At 39.8% G+C, this 15237-nt stretch overlaps 2 protein-coding genes across 2 annotated transcripts in view; both read left to right on the forward strand.

The window, feature by feature from the left end:
- The first annotated feature begins 1729 nt into the window (after window positions 1–1729).
- tcf15 (transcription factor 15) lies at window positions 1730–3285 on the forward strand. The gene is made up of 2 exons (XM_056385255.1): window positions 1730–2394; window positions 2909–3285. The coding sequence occupies exons 1-2, from the start codon at window positions 1918–1920 to the stop codon at window positions 2969–2971; spliced, it is 540 nt and encodes a 179-aa protein (XP_056241230.1). The 5' UTR covers window positions 1730–1917; the 3' UTR covers window positions 2972–3285.
- A 7689-nt stretch (window positions 3286–10974) lies between these two features.
- Window positions 10975–15237, forward strand: part of LOC130175004 (uncharacterized) — a 5028-nt gene continuing 765 nt past the window's right edge. The window contains exons 1-4 of the mRNA XM_056385265.1: window positions 10975–11071; window positions 11311–11439; window positions 11592–11805; window positions 12655–12821. Of these exons, the coding sequence (XP_056241240.1) occupies window positions 11045–11071; window positions 11311–11439; window positions 11592–11805; window positions 12655–12821 (537 nt within the window). The 5' untranslated portion in view covers window positions 10975–11044. The remainder of the gene's footprint in view (window positions 11072–11310; window positions 11440–11591; window positions 11806–12654; window positions 12822–15237) is intronic.

The following is a 15237-nucleotide window of genomic DNA, read 5'->3' on the forward strand; positions in this document are numbered from 1 at the left end:
AACTTCTGTCTATAGTTCCAAGTCAAGCTGCTTGCTCTCTCTCTCTCTCTCTCTCTCTCACACACACACACACACACAGTAAATGTAATCACCCATACAGTAACAGATACAGTAACAGAGAGTGTGTGAGACCCATGTGACATATGGCCATGTAATTTGTTGGCTGACAGTTCAGGGGGTTTGTTATTGCTGGATCATCAGATATCATAACAAATCAAAATGAGTTAGTGTTTCTTTCATAGCTCATAGTATTTTTTAATTAAAATGTATGAAGTCGAATCTCTGGAGAGACTACCTTATTTTAGCTAATTGAAATATTCACACAGCAGATTCCTGCGTTTGGTTCATGTCCTTTGGAAGACCTCGGCGCTCCTTCAGCAGACAGTTTTGGTGTCTGATGTCTGACTGTTGATGCAGCTGAGGCACACTGAAGTGGTTGGAGACTTGTGTCTGCTGATGTGGCTTTGAGGGACTAAATCACCCATTTGCCACCACTTTGTTTTCTTGAACTCAGGGCAACGAGTAAATAAATCCCTGCCATTCCAGGATCATCTGGTCAGTGTTTATTTACTCACACTTAACTTTCTCCTGCTGCCTGACCTGTGATCCTCAGTACGAGCCAAAAGCAGCGTTTAATATGGGGGACAGTAGGCTTAAACAACCTTGGATACTGTATTAACTCTACCCTGCTGAGAAATAGTGACATATGGTCAAACATTAAGTCAGGCTTCCTGAAAAAGATATGCAAATTAAAGAACTTCTTACATTTGACTTTTGACCATTTACATTGGAAATTTAAGAGCTGGCAAATCAAAGAGAATTTACATACACATCCACTGCACATGTTCTCCGAATGCCTGCCCAATCATGTTAAAGATGTTCAGCAAAGTCCATTTTGGTCTGGACTGTATTGGTGTGGTTTACCAGCCAACAAAAACAAACCTCAGCAGGTGGCAGCATCATAAACATGTCAGACTAACACAAGACAGTAAACTGGAGCAAACTTTACTCCCTCAATGCCATCAGAACAGAATAAATAGAATCTGTATAATCTGTGTACATTTGAATTTGACAAGTTTATAATCAAGCGCATAACCCAGAAACATTCATTTTATACAAGAGGAGATTTCACTTTATCCTGTACATACGGTCTTCACATACAGTCTTACTTTTGATATGCTAACCTGCTGCTAACACTTCTTTACTAAAGTAAGATTATGAATGAATGACTTTAACTTGTAATGGAGTGTTTTTACTAAGCTATACCACATTTATAGTTTTATTTTGGTAAAGGATCTGTATATTTCTTCTAACACTGACTACAGGTACAACGTACTGCGATACTGTGTCTTGCAGTACTACAGTCTGCAAAAGTTCTTATTCTACTCGTTTTTTTTTTTTTTTAAATAAAATTAAATCTGTTGCTAATTGCTTGAAAAGTGTGGAACTAAATTGCCAAAAAAAAAAAAAGCCAATGTTTCTAACATGTCTGGTAGTCACACACAGTTTGTGGCTTCCAGTGACATAAGAATCACTTTATCTGTTCATGCATCACTGTAATACTAATATAGGCTATAATCATTCATTTCTGATTTGTATTAATAACATTTAATCATATTTATGTTGAGCTATTGCCTGTGTATAGTCTTTTCAGCAGTTGTTGAGCGGCTACTGTAACTCAGTGAGCTGCTGGCAGCTCCTCCCATCCAGCTATAAGAGCCCAGCTGACCAGGTAGTCAGGCCAGTGAAAGCTGACTTATGAAAACACGGTCAGCGTGTTAAAAACGTCTTTTTTTTAACAGGTGGTTTTACGCAGACTTTTGAGCCATATGTGGGATGTATGAAAAGTCCCCGCGGTTGTTTTGGGACTAAATCTAACAGAGGACTTGGAGCTGGGGGGACTGGTGACTTTTAATCATGACTTTTGCCATGCTGCGGCCCGTGGCGACGCACTTAATCTATTCAGACTTCGCTCTCATGTCCGAGGATGATGAAAACCGCAGCGAAAGCGACGGCAGCTCGGAGCAGAGTTACTGCGACTCCAGCGAGAAGCGCAGGAGGATTTCACGCAAACTGGAAGGAGAAACCGCTGTGGTCATGAAGCAGAGGAGCGCCGCTAACGCCAGGGAGAGAGGCAGGACCCAGAGTGTCAACACCGCGTTCACAGCTCTCCGGACTCTCATACCCACCGAGCCGGTGGACAGAAAACTCTCCAAGATTGAAACTCTTCGCCTGGCGTCTAGCTACATTTCCCATCTGGCCAACGTGCTCCTCATTGGAGACGGCTGCGTCGACGGACAGCCGTGCCTCGGCGCGGTGCATGTGCAAGGAGAGAGCGGGGCGAAGCAGCCGCGGACCATCTGCACCTTCTGCTTGAGCAACCAGAGAAAAGGGGTAAATGCAGTTTCATATCTCCACGGTCAAACGCAGCGGATGCGTTAAATTGATCACAGAACGTGAAACATGCTCATCAGCCTTGAGCCCAGACACGTTATTTTTTATTGATCATGCTTTACAAGAGTCTTGTGTGATGCAGCATCTGCCAATGTTTTAAACTTCGTGTTCAAATCGCTTCAACTGGAAGTGTGCAGCGCGTAAAAAGCACTTTTACGCGCTGCACACGTCTGTAAATTCAGACTGTCACACACAGATGGTTGTTTTTTTTTTATATACTGGAAGAACTTCACTGTGGCACAAAACATGATGTAACAGACAACATAGTTTTCAGCTTCCTCTTGCATGTAGAAATCAATGTGACATTAAATGATAGGGCTTTAAATCGGTTGTTCGTTTGCAGACAATAAAAATGAAACATGTCTTTATTTCCCTAGTAATGAATACAGTGACTTGTGGTGCAGTTAAACTGCTGATGAACCTTCGTGTGACTGAGACATTTCTTTCTCTCCAGATAAAAGATGGAAAAGACTGTTTAAAAATGAGAGGGCTGGGTCCACTGCGAATGAGACGCTGACTGAAGACCAGCGACTGATCAGCAACCTGAAAATAATCAAAAGACTTTCTCAGGGAAGAATCAAAGCTGGTGTTACACACTTAAACACAAACACACACACACACACACACACACACACACATAGATGTACACATGCTGGATCAAATGATGGAAGAAAAAGAGAGAAAAGACTATTTATACTTGATCGAGAGATTTAAGCATAAGCCTTTCAAAGATGCAGTGCATTTGTTTGAAACTTATGATTTTTTTGTCCTTTTTTTTTTTTTTTCTTTTTTGAAAAAGTTTTAAATAAAATATATTTTATCAAAATAAAAGTGTTTTTTTCTCTTGATTCCTGTTCATATAAAATCAGATTTGTTATGACAAAAAGAACCACGCATGATATAAACAAAGCCGTCCAACTAAATGAAGTTGCTCTTCTTGTGGTGATGACAGGGAAATTAAGTACATGGAGAGTGTATGCATGAAATGGAGAGTAGAAAAAATAGAAAATGTTTATTTGTTCAAAGAATCTTTCGAGGTCTTCTCTGTTTCAGGTTGAGCGGCACTTGAGAAAGGTTGCTCTTATTACAAAGCTGCAGAAAGCGACTGTTCTCAACTCAAACACTGAAATTTCAATTAAGAAACTTCAAATTTCTGTTTGACAACTAAAGGTTCAGTGAATGTACAGTGTTCAACTTAAGCTCCCTTTGCAAACATGGATCCTCCTAATCACCAATTTAGAAGGATAAAATGTCAAATTTTTGGTCTTTATGGAAAGATGTCACACCCACACACACACCCACACACACGCACACACATTTCCATTGTTTCCAGTAATGTTGCCAAGTCGTTGTTTATGAAGCCTGCAGAGCCACAGCAAAGGTTCAGGGTTTCTGGTGTCATTGCCTGGTGTGTATTTTTTTTTTTTCCTCCAAATCTCACGATTGGTGTTTTTTGAAGTCTGTTATCGATTAGTCACGGCGGCAAATAGTAGCCCACACTCTGCTGGGAGCCCCCAACACAGCTGTTGGTATGTCAGGGGGATAAATCACTGCTGTTGGCCCAATAGACAGGGAGAGATGGGGTGAGAGGTCAGAGGTCACGGTGGAGCACAGAAGCGAAAGCCTTTTGACTTGTAATCGTAGCAAGGCTCATGCTCTTACTATCACCATGACAGATAATTACTGTTCTATTTATTTATACGTTTGTTAATTGTCTTGTCATATTTTCTTGCAACACGGCCCCTGCAGCACACAGCCGACTCAGACCACTTGCACTGGAAAATATTTCATAACTGCTGAGAAATGAAAAGCAGCCCGGCCTCTAGGCTTCTCTCTGTCTTCTCCAGTCAAAAAAAGTCACTGTAGTGATCGGTCTAACAGGCATATTGCGGCTCAGACACACAAGACAGCTGAGCCCGAGTTCCTGTCTGGCATCGCTTTGAATCAGACCGCAAACTTAGTCCTCAAAATGACAGAGGAGGGCTCCCCGGTGACAGAGGAGGCTGTATGGAAAGAGAATTTTAAGGCAGTAAAAAGGTGCATGCTGGGGGTCTGACCCCCCTCTCCCCCCCGCCCCCTACCTCCCCCACCTGCCCTGTCAGGCTAATTGGAATTTGCTGTGCTAAGTTCTCCATGCTCGGGGGCCCGGGCCTCCCCAAATGGCTCCCCGAGGCTCCCCCCGGCAGGAAGATGTCACGGAGGCACAGGAAGGGAAAACAACGCCCAGCCGACCTCTCCGAGGAACTCTCTGTGCGGCGGGCTTTGGGTCAGTGCCAGTCTTGACATCATCCGGCGCTGGGACCCAGATGTACGGCTCTCTGGTGGTACTCCTCAGAGTGAGCGAACCAAATAGTGAGTTTTCAACAAAATCGGAAGGAGAGTTTTTCTTCCCCCCAAGATGAGAGGTAACAAATTGATGGCAGAGAGCATCAGAAGAGGTGTAGAGGGGGGAGGGAGGCAAAGGCAGCAAATAAGGTCAGTGTGGATCTGTTTAACATGTCTGACAGGCGAGGATCCACCTGGGGACCACTGCAAAGGTTTACAGCTTCAATTTGGTGAGTTTTTCCTCTTCCGTGGACACTCGCATCTCTTAATCCCAACAGAGGTTTTGAGCAGGAAGAATTTCAGCGGACATGAAATGAAGCTCGACTGCAGTTCCACCTCCTGCCAGTTTTGTGACCTGAGATGAAAAATGACCTTGATAGTCTGTGCGCTATTGTTTTGTGAAAGATATATATAAAAAAATGAGAACAGCAGCAAAACACTTGTTACTTTTCTTTATTTTCTATTTCTGCTATATTTCATTGTCATCTCTTTGATGGATGAAGCCTGAATTCACCTTTGTAACTTTATATAAACAACCATGTAGTTAAGTAGCACAGAGACAAAGAGGTCCTTCCTTTTTTGCGGCAGAGTAAAAATTACTGAGTTGAAAATTAAGGTCAGTGTACGACCCACACAGTACATATTGATTGTTTTGACCCAGCGTCAGTGTTATTTTTCTTTTATTACTGTTGGGTTATTTACTGAAACTCAAGCTCAAGTTTTACCTTAAAACTTTATTGTTAGATGTACCAAACAATATGGTAATATATCAACATGGCAAAGGATTATTAATCAATCAAAAACACATATTGACATGAATGTGTAAAAAATGAAAATAAAAAAATGCAGATAACCCATGGTAGTATTGAGAAAAAATAAACACCAAAACCCGTGTTGCCATATTGGACTGATAAAAAATAACCCAACCACTTTTCATTTTCATTTTCAAGTCTTTAAAATTACAATTATTGTTTATGACATTTTCACCCATTTGAACAGATGTAAGCTTTTATAACAGAGCAATATTTTTGGACTAGGGGAAAAAAATTTCAGTTTCTGTTGTTATGAACTGAAATGACATTTGGTTTTGACGTCATTAGCTGTCGGTCACTGCATGTCAAGCTGAACTCAGTGCCCTGTCGGTCTCAATCATAATACTCAGATGAAAGGAGGGGCAGATTTATGGGAATGCAGCCTAACTTTTTCTTGGTGGAAACAGAACAAAAAGCAGCTCAAAGAGAGTTTTAGCCAACCAGTTAAATGAAAAGAAAGAAAACCACAGAAACTGGCAGCACTGGTAGAAAACAAATCCTTGTCTTGGGTGGTTTTCTACACATGGGTCCTGGGTAAAGTCAAAACAGTATTGCGTAGGTGCTATATTGACCCAAACCAGGTAAACCAAGTACGTTTTAGTGGATGGGATTAAATGCTGAAAATAAACCTGATAAAATAGAAGTACCAGATTTCATGACGATTAGAAGTTATGTGTATAGGATTTAGATGCAAGATGGCTGCACTACAGCAATAAAGTTCAATTGCACAATAAAAATCCCTTAAAACAATATTGAGTGTGTAAAAATTGTCGTCTTTATGTTGCCCATTGTGCAGCTGTGTTTTATTGCACATTGCAGACTGCAGTTTCATGTTTGTGTCTACCTCATTCGTGCATAAATGTAACTGATGTGATGTGACATCTCAGTGTGTTCATGTTGAATAACAGTTGTGTGATATAAACAAGCAGAAGAGGAAACAGATTTAGGAAGAACGAATTCATGAGTCCTGTTGAGCCATGTCTCTGAGATTAAACACAAAATCACTCCTCAGACTGACTGTTGAAACATGTTTCTGTCCTTGCCTCAAAAAAAAAAAAAAAAAAAAAAAAAAAATCTAAAATAGATGATCCAGAAACAGGAAGGATGTAAAGCGTTTTTTCAACATCATCTGGGAGCGCAGTCCTGATTCCCAGATGGGTGCTTATGTTCGGGATTTTGTAGTCTTGCCAGAGAGCTCTTGTTAGAAACAAACCTGCACATGGTAATTTTTAATAGCTCTTGCTCTCAGAGTCTGTTTCAGCATGTTTCAAACACTCACTGGCTGGGGAGATGGCCCCTCACTCCACCTGCATGTCAAAAATATTAATGGTTCTGAGTCACTTTTGTGGCTCAAGACTCAGATACCTCACTTCCGATGTAACTGAACATGACCGCTTTTCCGAAAAGAGGAGGAGGCGGAGGAGGAAGTCTGTCTGCCTGACCGTCAGCCGAGCTTCTGTGGGGGGTGGGGGTGGGGGTGGGGGCCCTGTCTGAGGAGCTGATTGTGTCTCCTCAAACATACAAGAACAATTGTTTTCATGTGCCAGAGACTTTGGCAAGGCCTTCAGACAGAGGGAGGATGATGGAGGGCTGCGCAGTGAATAGGAGGGGTGGGTGTGGGGAGTTGGTAGGAGGAAATCCCAGAGAAGAAATTAGGGAACAATACAGATCGTCGGAACATAGCCCCGTTCTGCTGCAGGCTCCGACAATCAACCCCTAGTACTCAGCAGCCTGCCAAAGAGGCAGAGGTGAGAATCCAGCGATACCGACTTAAAGGGATTTTCGCTTCCTTAAGTAAACAATTGAACAGGCAGCATGATGCAGCTCTGCAGCCTCAACTCCTCCACAAAGGCAGGACATCATGTCAGGCAGTTACAGTCATATCCAATAGACCTAAACAAGATGTAACGGTAGAAATCCCTGTATTCTGAGTGAACATAAAAGTGCTCGTCGGTGTGAATTGCATAAGTTTATTATAAAAGATGTTTGAGGTGTGTGTGTGTGTGTGCTCCTTCTAATTAAGAAGTGGGTTTTGATTTGACAATTTACTGAATCAGTCTTATATTGTTGTTTTACTACATGTGAGATATCAGTCAGCAGCGGTGCAGGAAGTATTCAGATCCTATACTGAAGTAAAAGCAATAATGCAACATAAAAACACTCCATTTTAAGCTTAAGTTCTTTTCTTTTTTTACTGTCTTGTAGTTTGATCTATAAATGTCGTATTTGATAAACTTAGACATGTCTATAGCAGTCAGATAAATGCAGTGAAGTTAAAGGAGAATATTTCCTTCTGACTAAAGTAGCATGAGAAATTGAGGGTAAAATGCCTCAAATTTGCACTTAAGAACAGTTAACCCAAAGGTTACTTTCCACTAGTGTCAGGAAGTTAAGTTATTTTCTGCTGCTGATGTGGTGGAGGATTCTCAATGTAACCATTTTGGTTAATTGAATCTTTAGTTTTAGGGCATTAAAGTTTTCCAGAGTTTCTTTTACTATGGTCATTCAGACTGAAAGAAGTGCTAACTAACTAACTAACTTAAATGAAAACTTAAATTCTTTTCAGGGGTGGGAGGTTACATGGTTTTAATGTTGACAGAAATTTGGGTTTGTTTTATCTTACTAATCACTCTCACTAATTTGTTGGTGCAGGAATTGAAATGCAGTCAAATCAGTGGGGAGCAGCAGCCTTCTTTGTTTGAGATTTAATATTCACACTGAAAGCCATCACAACCAAATGTGAACCATCCTCTCTTTAAGGAATTATTTCTTAATTCCTAATTCTAATGTAGCGTAAATATGCAATAGGAACTTGCCCGTTCCTATTGCTGTGGTTTTTATTTGCTGTTTTGTCTTAATCTGTTCTATTGTGTTTAATTGTGTTTATGTTTTAACACTTCCCTGTTGCAAAAACAATTTCCTCTTTTGGGACAATAAAGATGATGTATGAACTGAATTAAACTGAGAAAGATTTGATCAGATTCAGAAACATAGGTGCTGTTGTGGTTCATCAAAGAGCTTTATATCTGTCAAACCCCAGTAAGCATGCACTCTTCATGGGAAAGTGTCTGTGCGTGGGGCCTTTGGGAGAGATGGCGGAACCATTGGGACGTTTCATTTCAGCGAACAGAGCAAACAGTCAGAGGATTTCCTCAATCAGAGGCTGAAGAGTGTGCAGTGAACAACCTCGCTGACAGAAACATGGAGACCTGCTCTAGCAGCTGGGCGTGCTAACAACGTCTGGGATTTACTGTGGCGTGCAACACCCTTTAGCTACAACACGGAGAGCCAGAATCAAACACATACATGCACACGTCACATATGCACTCACTCACACTTACACCCACAATTAAACCTTCAGAGAATCCCAACTTTGATGAACTTCAGCAGTTTTTGTCGCAGATATTTTTTCTAAAATCACACTTTCTTTTTTTGCTTTTTTGCTTATAACACATACTTTGTATAAATATAACACTCTCTGGTGCTTCATTAAACAGCAGTGGTATATCAGCACCCTTGTGTTAACTAACAACAGAGAGATATGTCAAGAATGTGGAGTATCATGTTTTTGTCAGAAATCTAAAACCTCTCACAGCTGCAGTTACTGGTGTCCAATTTAGGACGCGGCCAAAAAAATCCTCATTTCCACTGATGTTCTGTTGTAACATCAGTAAATTTCTATGTTGAGCTTGCTGTGCCAGCTGCTGCTGAATGAGGCATTGTTTAATGCAGATGGTGGAATCCAAAGACCTCACTCTTCCCTTTTCCATAAAGACAGTCTGCTATTAATAACCATATATCGACCTCCTTTGTCAACAAGAGCGACACATACAAATAATATGCTTGATGGAAGACAATGGGGAGTTCCCTGAGATGAAAACAACAGGATGAGCCAGCCTCATAACTCAGTGTGTGTGTGTGTGTGTGTGTGTGTGTGTGTGTGTGTGTGTGTGTGTGTGTGTGTGTGTGTGTGTGTGTGTGTGTGTGTGAGTGAGTGAGTAAGTGAGTGAGTGAGTAAGTGAGTAAGTGAGAGAGAGCATCTCATTGACAAATTAAGTAAAGTCCATCTTAAAACCAAACATCCTCCCCTCTGGACAGCGATACAGATTTCTGAACCACTTTAATCAAATATAGCATAAAAAGTCTCTAGGTTCCGCTTTCAGTCTAGCAAATAAAAATTAAAATATCCTGTATTTTATCTTATCCTTATTCTTAGGCCTACGTATTGCAGTCTTTTTTTTTTCATATGTGCATAGTATTGCATGTATAATATTTACACATCTCGTGTTTCCTTTTGCTGTTTTGTTTGCTTCTTTCATATAGTTGAGTTGAGGAAATTACACTGCACCACTAAAGCATTTGGTCAAATCACAAATAGTCCACAAGTGATTGTCGCTGCCACTAGATGTTGCACTATACCACCAGCATCTTAGATCAAAGCAAAGGCTTCATCTGCAATAACCCCCCACCCCTTTCACATTCTCACTCAGCAAGGTCTCATTAACACAGTGAAAGAGTCACTAAACACACAAGAAGAAGCATAACTAAATAAAGTTACTTTCTGAGTCAAGCTAAAGCCATTTAGGAAATCTCCAACTGGGAAAACCCACACCACTATTGCCTCCACATTCAGACTGGGAAAGAAATTCAGCCTTGGACTTAGCCACACGGATAACACTGATGGAGCCTGTAAAAATCTTTAAATCTTTATGGATGTTTTGACAGGACAATGGCCATCCGTGAGTCCGCCTGTGCTCTGGTCTCATCTCTTTCTTTGTTGGAGGCCTTTTTAGACAAAAACATGGTTTCTTCAGTGGAGGAAATTCTGGAAGGTGGCTTTTACCTGAACCGTGCATACTGTACTGTGCTCACCTGTGGGCGTTCACTATGTGTTTATGAACACTCAGTTTAGGGAGGGCCAACAGTTTAACAGGAGGGACTCACATGCACTAACATAAATACAACATGCACGTGCTGCAGAACTGGCTACTAAAACAAAACAAAAAACAGAGAAACTCAGATTACTACAAGCTCACAGGGGGTGTGAATTCGTTCTTTGCTCAGGATGCCATTACTCCACTATATCTTTACTTAGAAAATAGTTGTTTGCTATGTTATTGTTTAAAAACTCATTTATTCTGCTGTTTTGCACACACACACAGAACAGACAGCAAGTGCACAGACATTTACTGAATTTGACAAAGTGTATTGGATTAGAATCGATTACTCCATCTTTAAGGAAGTGATCCAAAGCTCAAATGTTTTGGTTGTTCTGTTAAAAACAATATGATCATGAGTTGTAATAGTAGTAAAACAGTAATGATGCACTGCTCTAAAGACCCACATGGTGGCATTGTTTCTTAGACGATACCTCCCAAAAATACCTCAGTGCTTCAAATATGTGCCTTTGACAGGAAGCTGTGGCTCCATTTCAAGTGAAGTGAAGGTAAAAGATGTCACACACGATATTCTTCATTAAGGTGAGTTAAATCTGACTTTTTATGTATACAATTCAAGCTCATTTTACATCAAGATTTCACTCTATCTTCATGAGGGCTACAATGGTCAATTTAATCCTTTTTTGAGTGATGCTGTAGAACTTTTATACAGAAAGGAGGAGATGATAGATGAAATAATCAACATCTGTCCTTTGATTACTTTGAGCCAAATGTCTCTAATAAACTTGAATCTGTCTGTAACTGTGGTGTGATCATCTCAGCTGCTGTTGGTGCATTACACAACCCAGAGTCAGGTGGGAATTCAAGCCCACTGCAGTCAAAATGTTTCACTGAAGTGTTCAGGTGATGACATTGACAACATGGATTTCCTCTCAGTGACATGGTACAAGGTCAGTCACCCATTTCAGGCTTTCAGGCATAAATTATGCTAAATTTAAGCTATAATGAAGCCAGAGATATAGTTTGTTACATCTTGTATGCCGCTACTTTTCCTTTCATTTGATATGGAGATCCAAACATTTTTGGTTGTTTCTTTGTACAGCTCAAGGACAAGGGACAAGTTGGCATTATCAGGAGAGATAAAGGTGAAAACATAACGTATCCCTATGACTCCACTTCTGTGGCCCAGTTTGGAGAAAATTACAGTTTGTTGCTTCCCAGGGTGAAACCTGAAGATTCAGGAACCTACGAGTGTGCCATCAGTGCGGATATAGGACGTCAAAATCTGAATTTCAAAGTCAGCCTTACAGTTCATGGTAAGCTTTGAATTTAATTTCGACCATCATTGGAGCATCTGTACAGAGTTCAGTATCAGCTGTATCAGGAGAGTGTGTGGACAGGTTTTCTTTACTGTCATCTTTAAACTCTGAATTTTTAATGCATAAATTTTTTTTATGGCAGCTAAAGCAGGTTCTATTCCTTCATATTTCACAAGCAAAGTTTCAGAATTCTGTCACGGACTGCACATTATCAAATAAACTAAATGTACTGTACAAGACTGGAATCTAACTGTTTGCCATTTAACCATATGTCAGATATAATGTATTGTCACATATACCATTATATTACAATATGATAAGAATAGATGGCTAAATACATGTCTAATGCTCAAAAATAAGCCTGTTAGAGATTTCTTGTTATAGCTTTTGAAGATGCACTAAAACTCAGACCTTTATCACTATAAATTGTATGAATTTTGACAGCCAAAGCAACATTATGAGTTATGGTCCCAAATTTGTCTACTTTAACCTAATTTGTGCTTCTGAAAAAAGACACAGAAGGTGCGGAGCCACATTAAAAAGCAGGAAACCTACTTTAAGATTACCCATCCCCTCAAACACTGACATTTTTCTTTCCACTGTGACATACGCATGTATGCTTGGAAAGGTATTCTCCCATTCATTCTGAATAAATGTCTACCAATGAACAAATACCTTTGCTTGATAAAATCAGTCAGCTAAACTCAGCTAAAAAAAAAAACATGTTCAATTGACAATGAAATACACCAACAGTTATTGCTGTAATAGATTTATACCGGTTTGGAGTGAAATATCTCATTCATACACTGATTTCCTCTATTTTTGTTTTAATTTTGTTCAAAACAGAATGTGTGACCCAGCCTGAACTGACAACAATGGCAACTGTGTCGAACACGACTCAGTCCATCCTATCCTGCCAGATTCAAGTCGAGGACCTGCCAGTCATATGGAGCATTACGGGCTATGTGGCAGTGAGCATCGTGAAAATCCTTTTGTGTGTAATCAGCATTTGGGTAAATAAACTCTATTTATCTGCATTATCTATTTATCATGCACTATATGGATTTGTTGCAGGTTATGTTATCATTTTCAAGTGAATTGTTTATAGACCACATTTATAAACTAATTTAAAATAAAATAACTTGAGGGGAGGGCCTTGCTGCTGCATGTTTATGAGCTTAAGGCGAGACAACCATTACAAAGAGAGTTACACTAATCAGGTTGCAAGGAGATGATAAAGAATGATAATCAGTAATAATATAATCTGAGTTGTTCCGATCAACATCATTTTCCAAACAAATAATGACCGAATAAAAAAGGAATTTGTGACAACATAATGATTAAGTTTAGCTAGGTTTAGGGAAACCTGGTTAAGATTGGGGAACGATTGTGGTCAGAAAGAGGAAACAAACAGCGATCTCCTGTATTAAAGGACCAGTGTGTAGGATTTAGTGCCATCTTGTGGCGAGGTTGCAGACTACAGCCAACTGAATATCCCTCCCATCCATTTCCAAGCGCGTGGGCGGTGGCCTTCGGGTTATGTAAAAAAGCGAAAGACCCTCCCTAAAGCCAGATTTTGGTTTGTCCGCTCTGGGCTATTGTAGAAACATGGTGGGCTCTATGGAAAAAAACCCACTCCCTGTCTAGATATGAAGGGCTCATGCTAAGCTAACAAAAACACAACGATTCTTAGTTTCAAGCGATTAACTGATACATAAATGTAAACATAATTATGAGTATAATATTCCATGTCAGCCAAGAGATCCACCCTAAATCCTACACACTGGTCCTTTAAAGTGCAATATTTTGTTGATCTATTAATGCAACCATGGATGGATTATGAAATAATGGGCCCCTGAGCACAGGCATGTAAATTGTCATCTCATGGCATGTTCATCTCTTTGTAGTCATTTTGCGTCTCTTTGCGGACATTCAGAATTTCTTTGAAGTAATCTGATTGACTTTCCAACAAGAAATGTTAAAAGTCACTTAAAGAGGGTCTGACCCATGTGGGCTCCTGGACCTGTGCCTGGAGGCCTCTTCAGTTATTCCTCCATGTATGCTCCCCAACATCCTCCATATGCAGACTTTGTTGTTGTATAATAACAACATTTCATTCCTTCTTTGTTCCCGTGATAATTACTACAGCTGCTAGACAGCTTTGTCACTTGAACATAAACATGTGCTGTTTTGGGTCATTTGCTGAAATGACTGAAATGCTGTCATTCATCTTGGGAGGACACTTGCCTCAAGAAAAGATTTGATTTTCGCAAAATATGTATTTATTTGTCTGTTTTTCAAAGGTGACACATGAATGCTCAAGATTGGTGGTTATATCGCAGATAACAACATGGCTGAAGAATGTGAACTTTTACTTCCACTTATTTAAATAGAGAGAGCGATTTTTCCTTGGGCTTCACCTGGTTTGAACGGAAAGTACAGCTGCATGACAGACTTCTGTTGAAATATCTATAATTAGAGTGGTACTTAACTGGAACCTCGAGACAGAGGTGCAGAGGAGACAAAACCCTTTAACTCTGAGACTGATCAGGCAGCAGCAATATACAGACATAAATAAGTGACCACATAATTGAGCAAGCACAATACAAAATGTTTTAGTCAACATTTGAGGGTGCGAAGGCAGAGATTTATATGAGCAGAATTCTTGGTCAAGTGAAGATAGAATCGTTTTAAACTAGGGCTCCAACCATCAATTATTTTCATTATTGATTAATATAATTTTTCATTAATCAGTTTAACATTTGGCCTTAAACAATAACAGAAAATACCCATCTCAATTTCTTAAAGCACATCTGCAAACGTCTTGTTCAGTTCAGCCAACAGTCCAAAAGGTAAAAGGTATTTAACTTTTACATGAGAGAAAAAAGTAGCATATGAGAATGTTTTTAGTTTTTTTGCTTGTTTTGATTGAAATGATTAATCGATTATCAAAACAGTTGTTGGTTGTATTTCTGTCAATCGTTTCAGCTCTAGTTTTGACCCTGCAAAAGGAATTATGTAACTACATCTGAGTCATCAACAGGGTTTTTCAAACTCACAATTATCAAAAGTGCTAACTCTCACTTACAGTGCTCAAAACAAACCCAAACGGGAACAGAGCAAAATCTGGTCGAGTTCTTTTTTAAAGTGAAGTGTCATCATATTAGACCAGATTATTACTGTTATAATCTGGTGTCTGCACAATTATCAAAAATTCAAATGTCAAGTTTAGTGTCAGAGGACATTATTGCAAGCAATCAATTTAGTCATTTAACTGGGAGGGATTAGTCTGTCTGACTCTGTAGCCACTTCACTCGGTATTGTAACATCTAATGCAATCCAAGTCAACATCCTGAAGAGATAAGTTATATTCAGTGTGAAAACCCTATATAGTTCTGTGGGTATTTGACATTTCTGACTAAAAGATGG

The sequence above is a fragment of the Seriola aureovittata genome, chromosome 9, assembly GCF_021018895.1.
Source record: "Seriola aureovittata isolate HTS-2021-v1 ecotype China chromosome 9, ASM2101889v1, whole genome shotgun sequence".
In the NCBI taxonomy this organism is placed as follows: Eukaryota; Metazoa; Chordata; class Actinopteri; order Carangiformes; family Carangidae; genus Seriola; species Seriola aureovittata.

Excerpts from the sequence above, each read along its gene's own strand:
- tcf15 (XM_056385255.1), top strand. The coding sequence starts at position 1,918 with ATGACTTTTGCCATGCTGCGGCCCGTGGCGACGCACTTAATCTATTCA. Across the intron at positions 2,395-2,908 it reads TGAGCAACCAGAGAAAAGGG|ATAAAAGATGGAAAAGACTG; the intron begins GTAAATGCAGTT and ends CTTTCTCTCCAG.